Genomic DNA, 16,156 nt, shown 5'->3' on the forward strand with positions numbered 1-16,156 from the left:
TTCAAATGTATTGAGGAGCTTGTGGTGGCTATTTTGGCCCTACTTCATCAAATCAATTTTTCAAAGATCGTTAACAAAACCGCAAGTAAAGGTAACTGCTAACAAAAAAAAAATGTGTTAAGCTTTTCAAAAGGAGCGTATCATGCTTTTCAGTTCTTCCTTTTACATTGAAATCATTCATTTGCGGTCTATATAAAGTTGCACTCCAGTGCTTTGCTCTGAATGCCTCATTAAATTACCCCCACGTTCCCCCTTTCTACCCATGTTCTGAGGTGTGTCTGAGAGCAACTCATGTTGGTGCTGTCTCTTTAAGTCTAAAAAATGCATTTCACAAGTCAACCCCTCCCCCCTCCTCCAGGTCACAGAGCATTCCTCTCCAACCCAATCGTCCATTTTTTGGAAGTATGCTGTGGGATGGTGTGATAAATTCTGTGGGTTAATACACCCAACAACTGATGACTTTTCCACTTGTAGCTTTGGCATCCTTCAGCTGGGACTACAAATTCGCTCCAAGAAACAAAAATGGATTTGCAAGACTCGTAAAGTGGAAGTCCATGGCCCTGTTCAGCAGTTCAGCAGCAAATATTTTGATTAACAAAATGTATTTAAGGGCTTAAATAAGTGGATTTTGTATAAAATGTCCCTTTTAAGTTATCTAACAAAAATATCATCATACGTAATTGTGTCAGAGTTTTGCTTTTTTTTTTTAAACTGATCAGAACCAATACCTAGATTTTTATAGGTATTGCACAAAGTTTTTGTTTTAATAAACTAATGAACTACCCTAGTGTCAAATTATGAAATGTATTTATTGCAGTTAAATTTTTCAGTTAAGTATGTATTCTCATCCTAGTAATTTGTTCTTTTTTTAACAGAGCAACTCATCACTTGATTATGGTGAAGTAGCTGGAGTGGTATTTCTGGGTTTTAAAGCCCCAGTGTGTACAACTTTCACTAAATACATTACAAACGACCTCACTGTTAAGCGCCTGATAACTACAATGGAAGCTGCAGAGTATCATAAATGTGATAATGTCGTCATGTCCTCCGTGTATTGGTCCCTGCTAACAGCTAATAGCTACAGTCATTGTGTGAAATGGCTTTTGGCACTGTTACCAAGTCCACTTGTTGTTTTCTAAAGTTGCTTGTAAATTTTTTTGGGCTCATTTCTAAGTGTGCAGTTGCTTATTTGGACTCTAAAAACGGAGAAGGAGACGAACAAACAAGCCGTCTCTACTGGGAGAACAGAGTGGTTTCTGGCCTACACTGCCTCGTTTCCAACATAATACCAAAAATAAACTTCACTTTTATATTAAATTAACTTACCTGTCCAGCAGAAAGCCTGCAACCTCCACATCAGTTTAGAGTCTGCGATCCCTCATGAATATTCTCCACCTGGTAATAATAGCTGCGCCGATATAGACTCTTTTTTTTCTCTCCTCGTTATTATTTATTTTTCTTTTCTTGGTTTCTTTAACTTCTCTCTCACTGGGCAAAGAGTATGGATGGTACTTAATTTGAACAAAAAATGGTAGATATATGGTCATTTTTGCTTGATTCTACTCCTCCATCGACAGCACATCCTCATATAGAAGACAGATAGAGAAAACGCGTATGGCTGACAAGTTTGGACCCTTTTGACTTCTGAAATCAAAAATAGCAATGCAACATGGATCCTCTTAGTGGATGCATTGACACCTATGTATTTATAAACTACTAATTCTAAGTAATGAGAATGCATACATTTCTGAAGTGTTGTTATTAGACTTTGCCAGTATTGTATTTACAAAAGCAACACTTAATTTCTGCTAATTAAAAGCCAGATTGGTTACACACTGTCCCTTTAAAAGGCAAGAAACAAAACCTTCATATTTGGAAATGTGAAAATTAGAGTATCTGTGGGATGCAATCCCATAACAAACAGTATTTCTTTAAATTAAAGCAGGTGTACCTCAAGGTGCTATACTTGACCCACATACATTTTCATACAATCTAATTTGTTCAGGTTGGTGATTTAAGAGAAGCATCGATTTAGCTGCCCACCATTACTTTCGGTGCTAGAAGTCAAAACAAAAGTGCAGCGATGTCGATGACTTCTTCTGCCTGTCTTGGTTGTCCAAACTGTTCTGCCAATAAAATTCAAAATTTAAATTAAAAAGCTAGAGAATAGTAATTCATATTTAGATATGCATGTCCTCTGTCAGGTCTTTGTCATTTGCAAACTTGTTACAGTGCATTCTGTACAGTGTGGCAACCCTGTATGGGGCAGTTTGTTTCAAGTGTGTCTCTTTTTGACATTCCTGTAACTGAAATATTCATGGAGACACTTTTCAGCATCAAACATTGATTCAAAATTCTGTCAGTGCATTGTCTTTTCCTTCCACACATCTAGCTAAATTACCGTGAATTCAGCCAGAGCTTGTACAGCATAAATTGGGTTGAACATCTTGGTTTCTGTGGACATTACTGATTTGATTTGTCAGTTGATGGTCTGTTTTGTAGACATCTATGCACTCCCACAATTGAGGATACAGTTATCTGTTTGAGGAGAGGGGCACTTGACCCAATTCTACTTGTACAAACCCCAAGCAGTTACATTTACACATCATTCAACTTTACAAACTTATCATTTTGTCACATTTAACATGTCAATTAATGCCGCTGCCTCCAACTTGTGTCAAATTTTTACATGCCAGGGCTGCTAATTTCAGAGGCTTCTTGCTGAGGTATGTCACTATCTCTCTGTATGCCGCACTGTTCTAAGATTTTCTTCCCTTTATACCAGCACCCACTCACCCTCCTCATTTATTCATCTTCTCCCCAAAGAACATCTGTTATTAATTACACTGCAGCGACAGAGGAATAAAAGAAAGAAAGAGGGGCAATGAGAAACTTCAGTGAGATTCATCTCTGTTAGCTCTGACCCAGTTACAGCAAAGGATTGGCATCAGCTGGCTTGCATTTATCCTTATATATGTAGGCTAATAGATGAATTAAAGCTATTCACGGGATGTCAAGCTGTTTTACATATACCTATGTTTATATTTTGTGTTTTAGTGGTGCTGGGGAAACCCACAAGTGAGTAATTATTTGCTTGTTGCAGAGTGCTGCTGATGTACAAAAAGTAAAACCACAATGCAGATAATGCTACAGTTTGCCCATCACAAGGTGGCTAATACTATGCATATACAGAATATATATCATTCTATATAGCTGATGAATATGACTGTATCCACGCCAGCTGCTGGCTGAGAACTTTTCATCTTATATTACCGGATAAGATGAAATATTAATTCTTAAAATTAAAAGGCAATCACACTATAAATGTGATTTCTATAATCAGTTTCAAGGCTGTTCACTACATTAGTACAACGAAAGACTTTATAATAAATACAGATCAATTTAACAATACATTTAAACAAGTTTTGTGGCCTTCAATTCGTTAAAAAGCTTAATATAAATGGTTTGGGTAAATCAAAAACATTTATTAGTTCAAACTTTTTGTAGTTTTTTTCCCAGACACCTAACAATAATGTGACAAATAAATAATTAGCAGTCTCAACTAACAACAACAACAAGGTAACCTCAATACACAACTGCAAAACAAAGATTCATCAGGTACTAGATAGCAAAAACCTGAGCTCTGAAACAGCTTTAACAGCTTTTAAGAAATACTACTTAGTGGCACTTAGTGGTACTAAAATATTATAGTGAGGTCTGTTTGCATGGACATTAGCAATTATAAAAGCAAAGATGGGCTAAACTAAAGTAACTAAAGCTAAGATAAGGTTAAAATAAGCTAAAATAAGTTACGCTAAAAAAGAGATAAATTAAGTTAAACTTTAGCTGCTATCGTACTGTATCTGTATGGAAACTGTATGGATTTTTAAATCTGATGTGAATCTAAATGTGAGGACCGGTTACCTCCTTGAAGCAAGTCTGTCACTTTAAATCTGTTCCTACTTTGAATACTATATGTATACTGAGATCAATAGTGTAAACTCAAAGTGTTCTGTTGCATCAAGGCTGGGTACAGAAATTTTACGTGACGTCACAGTCTTGTAAATGTTGGGGTTTTTTAACAAAAAATCTTCTTGTGTTGTAATTTTGTTTTTTTGCTGCTGGTACATTTGAATTCCCTCACTGTGGGACGATAAATACGCTTTCTATTCTATTCTATTCTACTCTATTCTATTGTATCAACAAATCATCTTGGAACAAAATGTTCCTCTATGTATGTCCCCAAGTGGCCAGATGATTATTAGCCAAATAAATCAGACAGTAAGTGATGGTAGTTTCACTTTCAGTTTCAAGCATCTAGAATGGCAGAGTTAACTGTCTGTGTAGTATAGCATGAGATTAGGTAATGTTTTTCTTTCAGTCACTGTTGTCTTCCTTAGTCACAGTTGCATGTGCATATTCCCATGTCTGTTTGCTTAATCCCTCTTTCCTCTATGAGGAATCCAAAATAAATGCATTTCCTCCACCATCCCCTCTCCTTTTGTTCTTCTCCTCCATCTATGCTCCATAAACTGCTGCTCCAGCACAGTGCAAACTAAAGATAAGAGTCCAGACCCAAATACTCTGTGCACAGCCAGGACACAAGTGCACACATTCACACACTGAAGTGTTATCCTGGGAGTGTGTGTGACCAAAACGCAACCTTGCAAGTAACATGCTGTGTGGCCACAGTGTTTAGTATGTTTCTTGTGATGTGAGTTTAGTAATTACATGTAAGTAAGCCTATTAGAATCCAGCAAGCAGCTCTTCCCTGAGGCTATATGTTGGATTCAGAATCAGATGGCTATGCGGGTCTCCTCTAAGACAGAAATCTAGACAGAGATGGAGAGAGGATCTAAGGATGAGCTGGCTGCTCCTGCATATTTTACGACCTGTTCTACAGCCATCTGCTCTCTGACATGCTCACATATGCACATAAACACACAATCATTTGAACTAGTGGTTAAATATCCTTTCCAAGAAAGTGTGGCTGTTCAACATGCTCCATTCATAACACTGAGCTATTGATAGGATTGTCATTATGGAAGATATTTCTCAGCGGATTTCATCCATTATAACAGTACCTTGAGGAGACTGCTATAGAAATAGGCCATGAGGATGTTGCACAGTGTGTGTAGTGGTAGCACTGGGGAAACCAACAAGTGACTGATCCGTTTGTTCTCTTGGTGCAGTGTGCTGCTCATTTGCAAAAATAAGCATTGAGTATGTTTAAAAAAATTAAAAAAACTTTTTCAACAGGCTAACAAAAATTAAACTTGGCCTGGCCTTCCACCTGTGATTGTCACTTTAAATTATTACAGACAAAGTCTGGTTCCTTAAAAGCAAAACATGAAAAACAAGGGACCAAATAAGCCAAAATAATCTAATAATCCAAATTTATAAGACAAGTTGAGACAATTTTTTTAATAGGTAAGTCAAGCTGAGACCAGTTTTTGTTAAGTTGAGCCTAAATATATGAAAAACTAACATCCCAACTGGCTGCTTTGAAGCAAGATGTGAATAAGTGAGGGGTAATATATAATAATTAGCTTAATATAAGACAAACTAAACTGAGATAAACAAAGCCATGTTTAATTAAGCTAAAATAAGATCAAATATGCTGAGATGAGATAAGTGAACTAAATTAAACTATGATGAGATAACCCAAAGTAACCTCAGTCAATATAATTATGATGATAAAAACTAAGTAAGATTTAGATAAGAGGGCTGTTTATTAAATCAACTTGGTGCAACCATTGCATACATTTCACTGTAAGAAATCAGATAATGCATCAAGGAGCCCCCATCTTATAGGTAGCAAAAAGGGGCCGTCTCCAACAAAAGACAGAAATCAAACTTGTGACATTCACAGCTTTCTGGATTCAAGAAAGGTTGGGTGCTTTCGTACTGTGTTCCACAATCTCCACTAACCTGTCCCACTCCCTTACAGTGGTTCCTGAGCCTATTCCAGAAGTTTCCCACACCGGCTAGACCTGTTACTTTAATAAATCTTTTAAATCTGCTCTGTGTGACTGGCTGAATTATAGAGTTCAAAACACGCTGTGTTAAATAAGAACATATTGAAAAAGCTAAAATAATGTGTTTATGGGTTATTTAATTTTGTTCACTTCACAGTAATCCCAACAGGTCATCCTAAAATGGGTTTACTTTTGCATTTGTAAACTGCAATTTAATTTCCCAAGATGTTTTGAAGAACTATTATACATATTATTATTTTTATTTCAAAATGATCTTATACAACATCTTAACCTACAGTGGTGCGAAAAAGTGTTTGGCCCTATCCTGATTTCTTTTTTTGTATTTTTTATTTTTTACGTATTTCTGAGTACCCCACCTTTTGCCCATTGAATGCTGGAGATAGGCACCAGCGCCCCTCGCGACCCCATGAGGGACAAGCGTGACGGAAAATGGATGGATGGATGTATTTCTGAACATAAAACTAATTTAAATGCTCAAAGACAACATACGTAAACTCAAAATGGAGGTTTTAAATTAAGGTTTGTATTATTGGAGGAGAAAAAAAATCCAAACCTACATGGCCCTGTGTGGAAAAACTGATTGCTCCATAAACCTATTATCTGGTTGGGCCTCCCTTCACAGCATCACACGTTTGCGATAACTTTCAGTGAGTTTTCTCCAGCACTGTAGAGGAATTTTGGCCCTCATCTTTGCAGAGCTGTTGTAATTCAGCCACACTGGAGGGTTTTCCAGCTTCTAAAGTAATGCCACAGCAACTCAATAGGATTCAGGTTAGTACTTTGTCTAGGCCACTCCAAAGTCTTCATTTTGTTTTTCTTCAGCCATTCACAGGTGGACTTGCTGTGTGTTCTTGATCATTGTCCTGCTGCAGAACACAAAGCTGAACCTTCTCTTTTAGGATGTTTTAGTAGACAGCAAAATTCAATTTATCACAGCAAGTCTTCCAGGTCCTACAGCAGCAAAACAGCCTCAGATCATCACACCACCATCAACATATTTCACTATTGGTATAATGTACTTTCTCTTGAATGCGGTATTGCTTTAAAGCCAGATGTAACGGGACACACACTTTGAAAAGTTCAACTTTTGCTGTAATTTTATTTTTGGTCAGAAATGGTTATTATCTTGGAGCACTACCATGCTGGCCAGTCTCTTTTTAATAATAATAATAATCCATATTGTCATTGCAACATACATTCCGATGAAATGTATTCTCTGCATTTAACCCATCCCCTCTGGGAGTAGTGAGCTGCCACTGTGCAGCACCCAGGGAGCAATCTGGAGTTAATAGTTTTGCTCAGGGAGCCAGAGCAGCAGTATGGGGGAGCTGAACCCAGAACCTCTGGAACACAGGCGCAATGCTCTAACCACTAGGCTACCACTCCCCTCTTTATAATGCAGGCATGAACTCTAGCCTTAACTGAGGGCAGTAAGACCTGCAGTCCTTTGAATGTTGTTGTAGGGAAGTTTGTGACCTCTTGGATGAGTCGTCGCTGCACTGTTTATTTTACCTGAGCTATGGTAATTTCGTTTCGCCGGCCACTCCTGGAAAGGTTCCCCATTTCTCGATGTTTTTGCCATTTGTGGATAATGGCTCTAACTGTGGTTCGCTGGAATCCCAAAGCTTTAGAAATGGCTTTGTAACCATTTCCAGACTGATACATCTCACTTACTTTCTTACTAATTGTTTCTGAATTTCTTTGGATCTCGACATGATGTCTGGCTCTTGGGGATCTTTTGTTGTACTTTACTTAATCAGGCAGGTCCTATTTAAAGCAATAGTTAGTAATCCTGTTCAGAGACACTTTTTGTTATACTGGGTAAAATCGTCCTTCCATCCTGAAAGTAGTCAATACATTATGTATTCACAAAAAAGGAGGTTAAAAAAATCATTCTCTGTGGGAGCTGCAGGCCTGTAAAAACTATAACCAATCTCTGCCGTTTGGTTTCTGCTCTCATCCATAGACGTTGTATTCTCATCCCCCTCTGTCCCTCAGGTTCAGGGGGAACTGCCTTTTCTGTTGGTTGTCCCACCAACGTAACACCATTGTCCATGCTATTTTCTTACTAGTTTCTGCTTGCTAGCTGATCATGCGCTCTTCTAGTGTGTATGTATCTGGTTATGTTAGCAGCTAGATTAGCGGTTAGCTTAGTGGTTAGCTTAGTGGTTAGCCGTTCATCGTAGCTCCGCTGCTCTCACCGTATACTTTGAACATGGCTGAGAGTTGCAAGAAGCAAACCACGTACAAGTTTATGAGAAGAAGAGGAAGGACTCATTAGAAATAAATAAGACCAGAGTGGATTTGGGAGATTTTCCTTCCTCCTGTAGAGCAGAAGAGCAAGATAAGACGGTCATGCGCAGGTGCAACTATTTAAAAAGGGACTTGGGGAAACTTCAGGAACAATTGCAGACTCTAGCTTTATGTGATTTCTTGATTGATTGAGAACAGATGTAGCAATAATCAGGTCTGGGTGAGGCTACAGAAGGAGGAGCTCAGATGTGATAAACCAGTTATGTTAAATATAATGGGGGGACTGGTCACTTTTTCACACAGGGCTATGTAGGTTTGCATCTTTTTTACACCTAAAGTTTCTCTGATTAGGACTTCATTGGTGATTCTTAGCATTTATACATTCAAACTTATGTTCTTTGTAATAAATGTAGACATTTATTTAAACAACAGCTAGCAAGATATCTTGCAAAAGCATTCCCTGTCTTCAAATTTCATATTTTGTCACATTAGTTCTAAATACCTCAGTATATTTTTTGGGATGTAATGTGATAGATCAACATGAACAAAATACAATGTAGTGCATAACTGCAAATTACCAAGTCAAAGTAAAGTGCTCCATGTTTTATAACATCTTTTTTACAGCAAAGTTTTTGTTGTTGTTATGTTTTTTACCTGCAGCACTTCTGAGTCAATATTTGAAGATGGTTGGTGAAGTCTTTGCAAAATCTCTCAAGCTCAGTCAGATTTCAGCACATGAATATATTTTTATCTAAAACCTTCAATTGTTAAACCAGCTGTATGTTTAGTATTATTGTCCTGCTTGAAGGCAAGTCTCTACTTTTCACATGTGTTTGCCTTTTAATAACAACATTTATCTTCATATTAACTCTTATCAGATTCACTGATTCTGAAAAAAAGTCACATCCTCAGCATGATGCTGCCAAGGGAACATGACAAAATATGAAAACTTCAAGGGCTTTGAATAGTTTTGCAAGGAACATGTTTTTCTTACAAATAACTGTAAACTGTGTAATAGATATATTTATTCCAGACATCCATTGTTGACTTTATGCAAATTTAATATTAATCAATATGGTGTCAGCTAAATTGACACTTTTGGTGTTAACCCTGGAGCACAGGTCATTGAGAACCTTCTGAGTTCTGGCATTCTTTAAAATAATCTGACTCAAAATTGTGCATAATGCATATTTTGAAGTTATATATTATTTATTTTCTTTCCCATACATGTCCTTACAATTGCCAGATGTATAAAATTAGTTATCCTCTATTTACCACAGTTGCCTCAATAGGCTGGATTAGTCAGTTTGTGAGTGAGTGATTTGGGACTAATCCTATGGGGTTGCGTGTGGGTGTGATATGCTACATCCTCTGGATCACCTGGCTACGTTATTGAGTCTTTGCCGTAATCAATGCATTAGTGAGAGTACACGGATTAACTTAAATTTCATAACTTTCTCAGGTCAGAAGACATTTACCCTCTAAACAACAGACTTGTGCAGTCACAGTGGCAGATTATTTTCCTCTCCTCCCATGCATGTGCACAACACTGGTGTCATTTCAACTTGTCGCCAGAGGGGGTAGACGTCTGCAAAAATCCTGGAACTTATGCTATACTGCTTAAACATGTAGACTAGACAATTAAACCCAGCCCACTGCCCAGTGAAATACATGTGAGAGACTAGAAAATGCTTACATCATAGTACTCATGACTCCATTTGCATCAGATATTGGTATTCTGAGTGGTGAAAGTCAAGTTTTTTAATCAACCTCAACTGCAAAATCTGACAGCTGCTGTGTATATTAAACACATTTAAAGTTAAAGTAATAAGCTGTTTATTTCTGCTTCTCAAGGTGTGTATATCATTAAGTCTCTCATCATCAGTTATAGTACCAGTCTCTGGTAATGAACAGACTGTTACATTACAGATTGTGAGAAATTCTGAGAAATACTTGTAGGCTAATGCTAATAAAGGCTATATTGATCATAAATATGGGCAGATACCACTCATTCTCTGTGTTCCAACAGGAGCCCAGGTAATTTGGGTCTAACTCCAATGGAAAATGGATGACAGTAAAACTATCACACAACAGGCCAATGACTATGACTAGCAATGTATTGATTTCTGAAGCTGTGCATGTTGAATTGGATATTTGGTGTGATGCTGGAAGAATGGGTAATGTCAAATAAAGGGGCAATACACCACATTTCTGAATGATTGACAATATCGATAAAAGCAAATACCTGGCTTTGAAAAAAAAAAATCACCATGCTCCCTGACTGCAAAAATCAAGTGCCAGAAATAGAAGCTCTTGTGGTGTAAAACCACCGTTGTTGTTTTTAAGCATTTACTAACAGAAGACCACTCAATGAAGAATCAGAGGTCGATCAATTCTCTAAGTCAAACTTTGTCTATTTGTTTCCTGTTAGAAAACTCTCCCTTTCTCACCAGTCCATCTGAGACGTTACAAAATTAGCTAAGATCTTCTTTTCTTGCGGTGGAGTAGCTGCGGTGCCGTGCTGTGGACAGTGGATGGATCACAGGCAGAGTGGAGCAGCTGTGAAAGACAAAGCCACGACAGAGAAAACAGGTAACAGTATGTCCAGCGGATTGAAGGCTGATGGGAGAGAGGCAGGGGGGCGGCGACGCGGGATGGGGCCCTACCTCCCGTGATCACTGAAATCAGAACCCTAGCCACCATGGTGGGTGGTCGTGGTCGGTGGCAGCAGGGGGGGAGGGTGTTTAAAGGGACACATATAACATGCTGGAAACTCTGTACCTTTCAGTGTGCCGTCAGAAAGGGCCCAACTCACCCCCGGAACCAATAAATCTAGAGGAATGAGACCGTGTTAGTCAGAAGCTGAAGAAAGCAAGGAAGGAAGGATGGCTGAGAGTTTGAAACAAGAGAGTCAAAGAGAGAGAAAGAGGGAAAGAGGGATGGAGTAAGGTTAGAAGGAAGCGATGAAAGAATAAGCTGGTTTATGTGCGTGTGTTAGGTCTTTCCAGTGATTCTGAGTCCAGTTCTTCGGATCAATGTTGTCGAGGGTTAGGGTTGTCAATTTGACCAGGAACTTTTGAAATGTGGATATTTTCAGCTGCTTATAACCATTTCCTATTGCGTTGCCCCTGCCACTCATTAGCTTCTGGAAATAACCTTGCCTTTTTGTGTTTGATACACTGCTAAGAAGCCCTCTTTTAGTACGTTCATATAATGCCGGAAAAAAAGCGAGGCATAACTTTCATTCCAAGATTGGAAGAAAAAAATTCAGAAAACCAAAAATGTTAAAAGTCAAAAGAAAGGAGATGTCCGTCCTTCCAACATAAAGTTTGAATATGTATTCAGTGCGTGAAAGAGGAGTTTCTCAATTGATCAGATGGTGTTGTCAAATCCCTTTGGTGAAAGAAAGATACATTTTCCATCTGTATTTCTCAAGAACTAAACTTACCATACATCTATAAATCTTAAGCTCAAAGTAACTATTTGTGTCCACTGCTCCTCGTACCAAGTAAAAAAAACAAAAAAATAAATAAGAGAGTGCCTTTAAAATATGGGGTAAAATTACAGAGATGCACCGACTAAAACTGGCTGTTGATTGGAATCAGTCATTTGCAGTTTGTGCTGTCCTGAACTTTGACTGGCCGGTCACGACCTCTAAAATGTTATCTTTTCCACTCAATGAAGGAATCCTATTAAGCTAGCACTAGGTGGTCATGCTGAAAAGCATGGTGGAAGCTGTCACTGAGAGAATAAGACTTATTATCGGTGAAGTGTTTCGTAAATGAAAGTCAAAAGAAGTGCTTAAAACATTTAAAAGAAAATTGAAATTCTTATGCCTATGGTTCATTCCAGCTGCAAAAGAATAAGGAAGAGCAAGATTTAAAACAGATAATAGGAAGCATAAACAACAGTACATTGAAGTTGCTTAGTTTAGTTATTTTGAGTTTTCGGGTTCATTATGGATTTGAAAATCTTAGCAGGCTTGTGGGAAATATTGGTTCTCTTACTAGCACAGTGTTTTTCAACCTCTGGCACATTGTCCTGCGCGTTTTAGATGTTTTTGTGCTCCAACACACCCGATTTCACCGGACAGATGATTAGCAGGCTTTTGCTGAGCCACAATCATGTGAATCAGGTGTGTTAAAGCATGGGGAGATATAAAACATGCAGGACAGTGTGCACCAAGGAGCAGAGTTGAAAGCTATTGCCTGAGGATCTACACAACTGTTTCCTAATTCTAGCCTTGGAAAATTAGCTAATTCCTAAATGCATGCTTAAGACAGTTTGAAATGTCAACTTTACACCCATGTTGTATTGTGCTAAAAAATGTTGAAAAGCAACTTGCTCTCTCACACAGGCAGCGCGACGTTGTCTCTGCTTCTAATATGAATGACTGATCATGGTAGGAAGCTAGAAAAACACATTTTGTTGTTCTTACATTAAACAGTTAAGCCCAAAACACTCATTACCTGGGAGATTGAGATTTTAAATAATTTCTATTCAGTCGAGTAGTTTGTATCTAGGAAATCAGCTCTCCATTTCTTTAAATAAAAAAAAATAAATGAAAAAGGTAACAATTTGGAAAAAACAAATTTATCTCTTTAAAAAAATTATAATCATTAAAACACGCTTAAAATCAATGGAAACATCTTTGTTGGCATGAAAGCTTAAAGTAGTTGAACAGCTTTTTGCACTTTGCCACCCATTTGGGCACAATTCCTCCTCTATCCGTTTCTTGGTGGGACTCTGACTAGGCCACCTTAAAACATTAATCTGACTTCCAATCGTAACAATTATGTTGGTAAAATTAATGGATCACTTTAAATAAACCTCGCAGGGGTATGAATAACTTCTGGTTTATGCTCTTAGACACTAGATGAAGCCAAGATTCTGTCTCCATGTCAAAGCTTTAGAAAAACCCAAGATCAGAAATTGACCACAAAACTCTGATTGGTGCATCTCTGATAAAATACCAAGGGTGTGGGCACTTGATTCAAAACAAGGCTAAGGCTAGCCTGAGCTAGAACCAAATGTTTTGAGGTCTGGGAAGCAGTGGAAAGAGTAAAAAAAATCAAAACAAGCAGTTTGTAATGAACTCCTATACAGCCACAGGGGAGGGAAATTCAGCTCTCGGCGCTAAAAATCTCCTCTGCAGTGATCTTAACTAAAGTATAGCGTCCAGATTGTGGTCTATCCCTGCCCCCTGCGGCTGTACTAAACCACATGCAGAAGAGAGGAAGGGAGGGGGGGGGTCACCTTATTATTCTACAAGTCCCCCTCCCTCTAGCTCTGTGTATCCATTACCATGCAAGCCCTGTATATTAGCTCCTACTGGGCATGCTCCAAAGGGTCATCCCAAGCATGGTGTCTACGGTAGACCAGGCAAGGTAAGGGCAGTGGGAAAGGAATGGCGGGGGACTCCAGTGGTCAGCTGTTCTACCTCTGTAAACCTTCCTGTAAACTTTGGGAGCTTTTCTCAACAACCAACGTGACAAATCTGATGCTAGTATTGAAGGAGAGCAGCCAAAGTCTGTAGTTAAGTCTGCAGATCCAGAGCAGATGACCACCAGGCTAGATGGCAAACTATCTTGGGGGTCTAAAGGAAAAGCGGAAGAGGATTGTCAATAGAAAGGGAAGGTTCTACCGCAAAAAAATAGCTCACTAATTGCTTTCTTCTAGATTCGGCCAAACCAAATTAAAAAAGCAAAGGAAAGGAAAATAAAAAATAGGCTCAAGCTCAAATTCAAGCAGGACTCAGAAAGATGTGGAAAGACTACCGACCAGCCATCTCCTTCTCCTTACTCCGTCTCTTTTTCTCCATTCGTTTCAGTCTCTTCTCCTCCCTGCGTTTGGCCTCTTCGGCCTCCTGGTGGCGCCGACACTTGTGGAAGTTCTCCACCACCACGCCCACGAACATGTTGAGCACAAAAAAGGCCACGATCAGGAGGAAGGAGATGAAGTAGAGCAGCATCCACGGGTTGTAGTTCATTATTGGCTGAAATACACAAAATCAGGAATAACTTAGTTTCCTGAAAACTTCCTTCAGGAAATGACTTTACCGCAAAGAGATGGGTTGCAACCATACAATTGTTAAAGCACATAAATACTAAATAATGTAGGAAGTACAGGAAAGGAGAAGTTGCAAGTAAAAAATCGATGTACAGTAGGAATTGGTGAAGAGGCAAACTAACTAGGACCAGTGGTTCTGATCACATCTGAATATACTTACTTGTTGATCAACTCCTACAGCATCAAGGCCATCATACATGATATCCACCCATCCGTCTTTTGAGGCCAGTACGAAAAGAGACATTAAAGCCTGGTGGAAAAAGCAAAGAATATTTTTTTTTCAATCAACCTGCACAATCTTCTATTTTTTTTAGGATTCACATGCCATGACCAAATCTTAACATCAGTTAAGTAAAGACGATGGTACTGCCAACATGAGCTTGAAGGGTGATTTTCAGTTACTTCTAGTAATCTTCTTCATGGCTGTATCAGTTTCTGACATTATAAACAGTGATGCTTCAGAGTACTGGGCTTAGCTACCAATTATTTGCGAGGCTTTAAGGTCTTACTTGGGTGTGAGGTCTGGATTTTGATTTTCCTTTTGTCTAGCTACTATAATTAAGACATACAGCCTGGGCTGTGATCATTGATCTATTGCAGGGGTCGTTAACCTTTACAATCCAAATTGCCACTTTTCCTCTGTCCAGCTAAATAAAACTCCTTTAGAGCCGGAAAGGTTACATGACCTTTTGAAAAAAGACAACTTAGCACTTTCGATAAAAATGTACTATAGGGAAATTGTTGTCATTCTTCAAGAACCACCATTTCATTTTTAATTTTTGAGTTTTTAAAGTAAAGAATAATATGAAACTTTTTCAAAAAGAGGATGAATCTATTTTCATCTACACAATGTTGACATTTGGGGGAAAGTATGTAAACATATAAGTACAGTTTCCAAGCTAATAATTAGATAAATGTGTCTAAAAATAGTACTTCTACTTTTAGTGCCTGCTCTGCTGTAAAGCAGTTATTCCAGGAAAAAAAATTGTATTATGTAAACACCACTAGGCTTTAGATGCACTAAACGTCTCATGTTTGGTAATATACTTAGTTTCTGGTCAGCTCGATGAGTACAATATGCCAAGGTCATGTGGCTGTAAATCAAAGCCAAATGCTTGCCCTACCCGCGTAGGAGACCTCAGAAAGCTTAATGTTTTTGTGCAGTTTTAGTTCAGCAGCATCTAGTCTTGAAGCCCCTCCGCACAACCTGCTCTGACCAAACAGTGTTCTCTCTGGTAGTAGAAACAACTCATCAAAACTGAATCTATAAAGCAGTTTTTTTTAATGGTAAATTCTTTATTGTAAGGATGCCATTATTAATCCACAATCATTTTGTGTCTCACTGATGGCAATTTCAGTTTAAATGAAGGTCTTCGTGGTGTCCTATTGAAATTGTCACCAGGTCAGTTAAAATACCTTGTGCCACAGTATCAAACCAGTGAGAACAAATGAAAATAAGACTTCCGAACTAAACCCTTTTTCCTTGTTTGTGAGTGAATATAAATTAAAACTGGTGGTAAGCAATGTCTGTTACCGGTATCAAAAAGTTTTGAAATCCCCAAAAAAATCTGTCATACAGTTGCTAAGGTTCAAACTCTCGTAGTGACTCCAAATAAGTTTTTTAAATACGGCTCGGCTACTAGCATCATCATGTTAAGCAGTTGACCGCAGGCTGTTTAATCGTAACCTGACTCTCACCAGATGGATGTGGTTCCACCGAGCTCCGCACGTGTGGAACCGTGTGGAGCTCGGCGGAACGGAATCCATCTGGCGAGAGTCGGGTTAGTTTAATTGAGCAGATAGCTAAACTAATTCTAAGCAGGTAATACCAGTTT

General features: G+C 38.5%; 1 protein-coding gene across 12 annotated transcripts in view; it reads right to left on the minus strand.

The window, feature by feature from the left end:
* Window positions 1–16,156, minus strand: part of cacna1g (calcium channel, voltage-dependent, T type, alpha 1G subunit) — a 333,543-nt gene that overhangs the window by 49,184 nt on the left and 268,203 nt on the right. For 9 of the 12 annotated variants that reach the window (XM_036142513.1, XM_036142509.1, XM_036142507.1 and 6 more), the window contains 3 exons: window positions 14,482–14,571; window positions 14,055–14,247; window positions 11,034–11,084 (listed from right to left, as the gene is read on the minus strand). In XM_036142513.1, coding sequence (XP_035998406.1) covers window positions 11,034–11,084; window positions 14,055–14,247; window positions 14,482–14,571 — 334 coding nt within the window. The remainder of the gene's footprint in view (window positions 1–11,033; window positions 11,085–14,054; window positions 14,248–14,481; window positions 14,572–16,156) is intronic. The other 3 variants (XM_036142517.1, XM_036142512.1, XM_036142511.1) reach the window with 1 other exon arrangement.

The sequence above is a fragment of the Fundulus heteroclitus genome, chromosome 10 (genome assembly GCF_011125445.2).
Source record: "Fundulus heteroclitus isolate FHET01 chromosome 10, MU-UCD_Fhet_4.1, whole genome shotgun sequence".
NCBI classification, from domain to species: Eukaryota; Metazoa; Chordata; class Actinopteri; order Cyprinodontiformes; family Fundulidae; genus Fundulus; species Fundulus heteroclitus.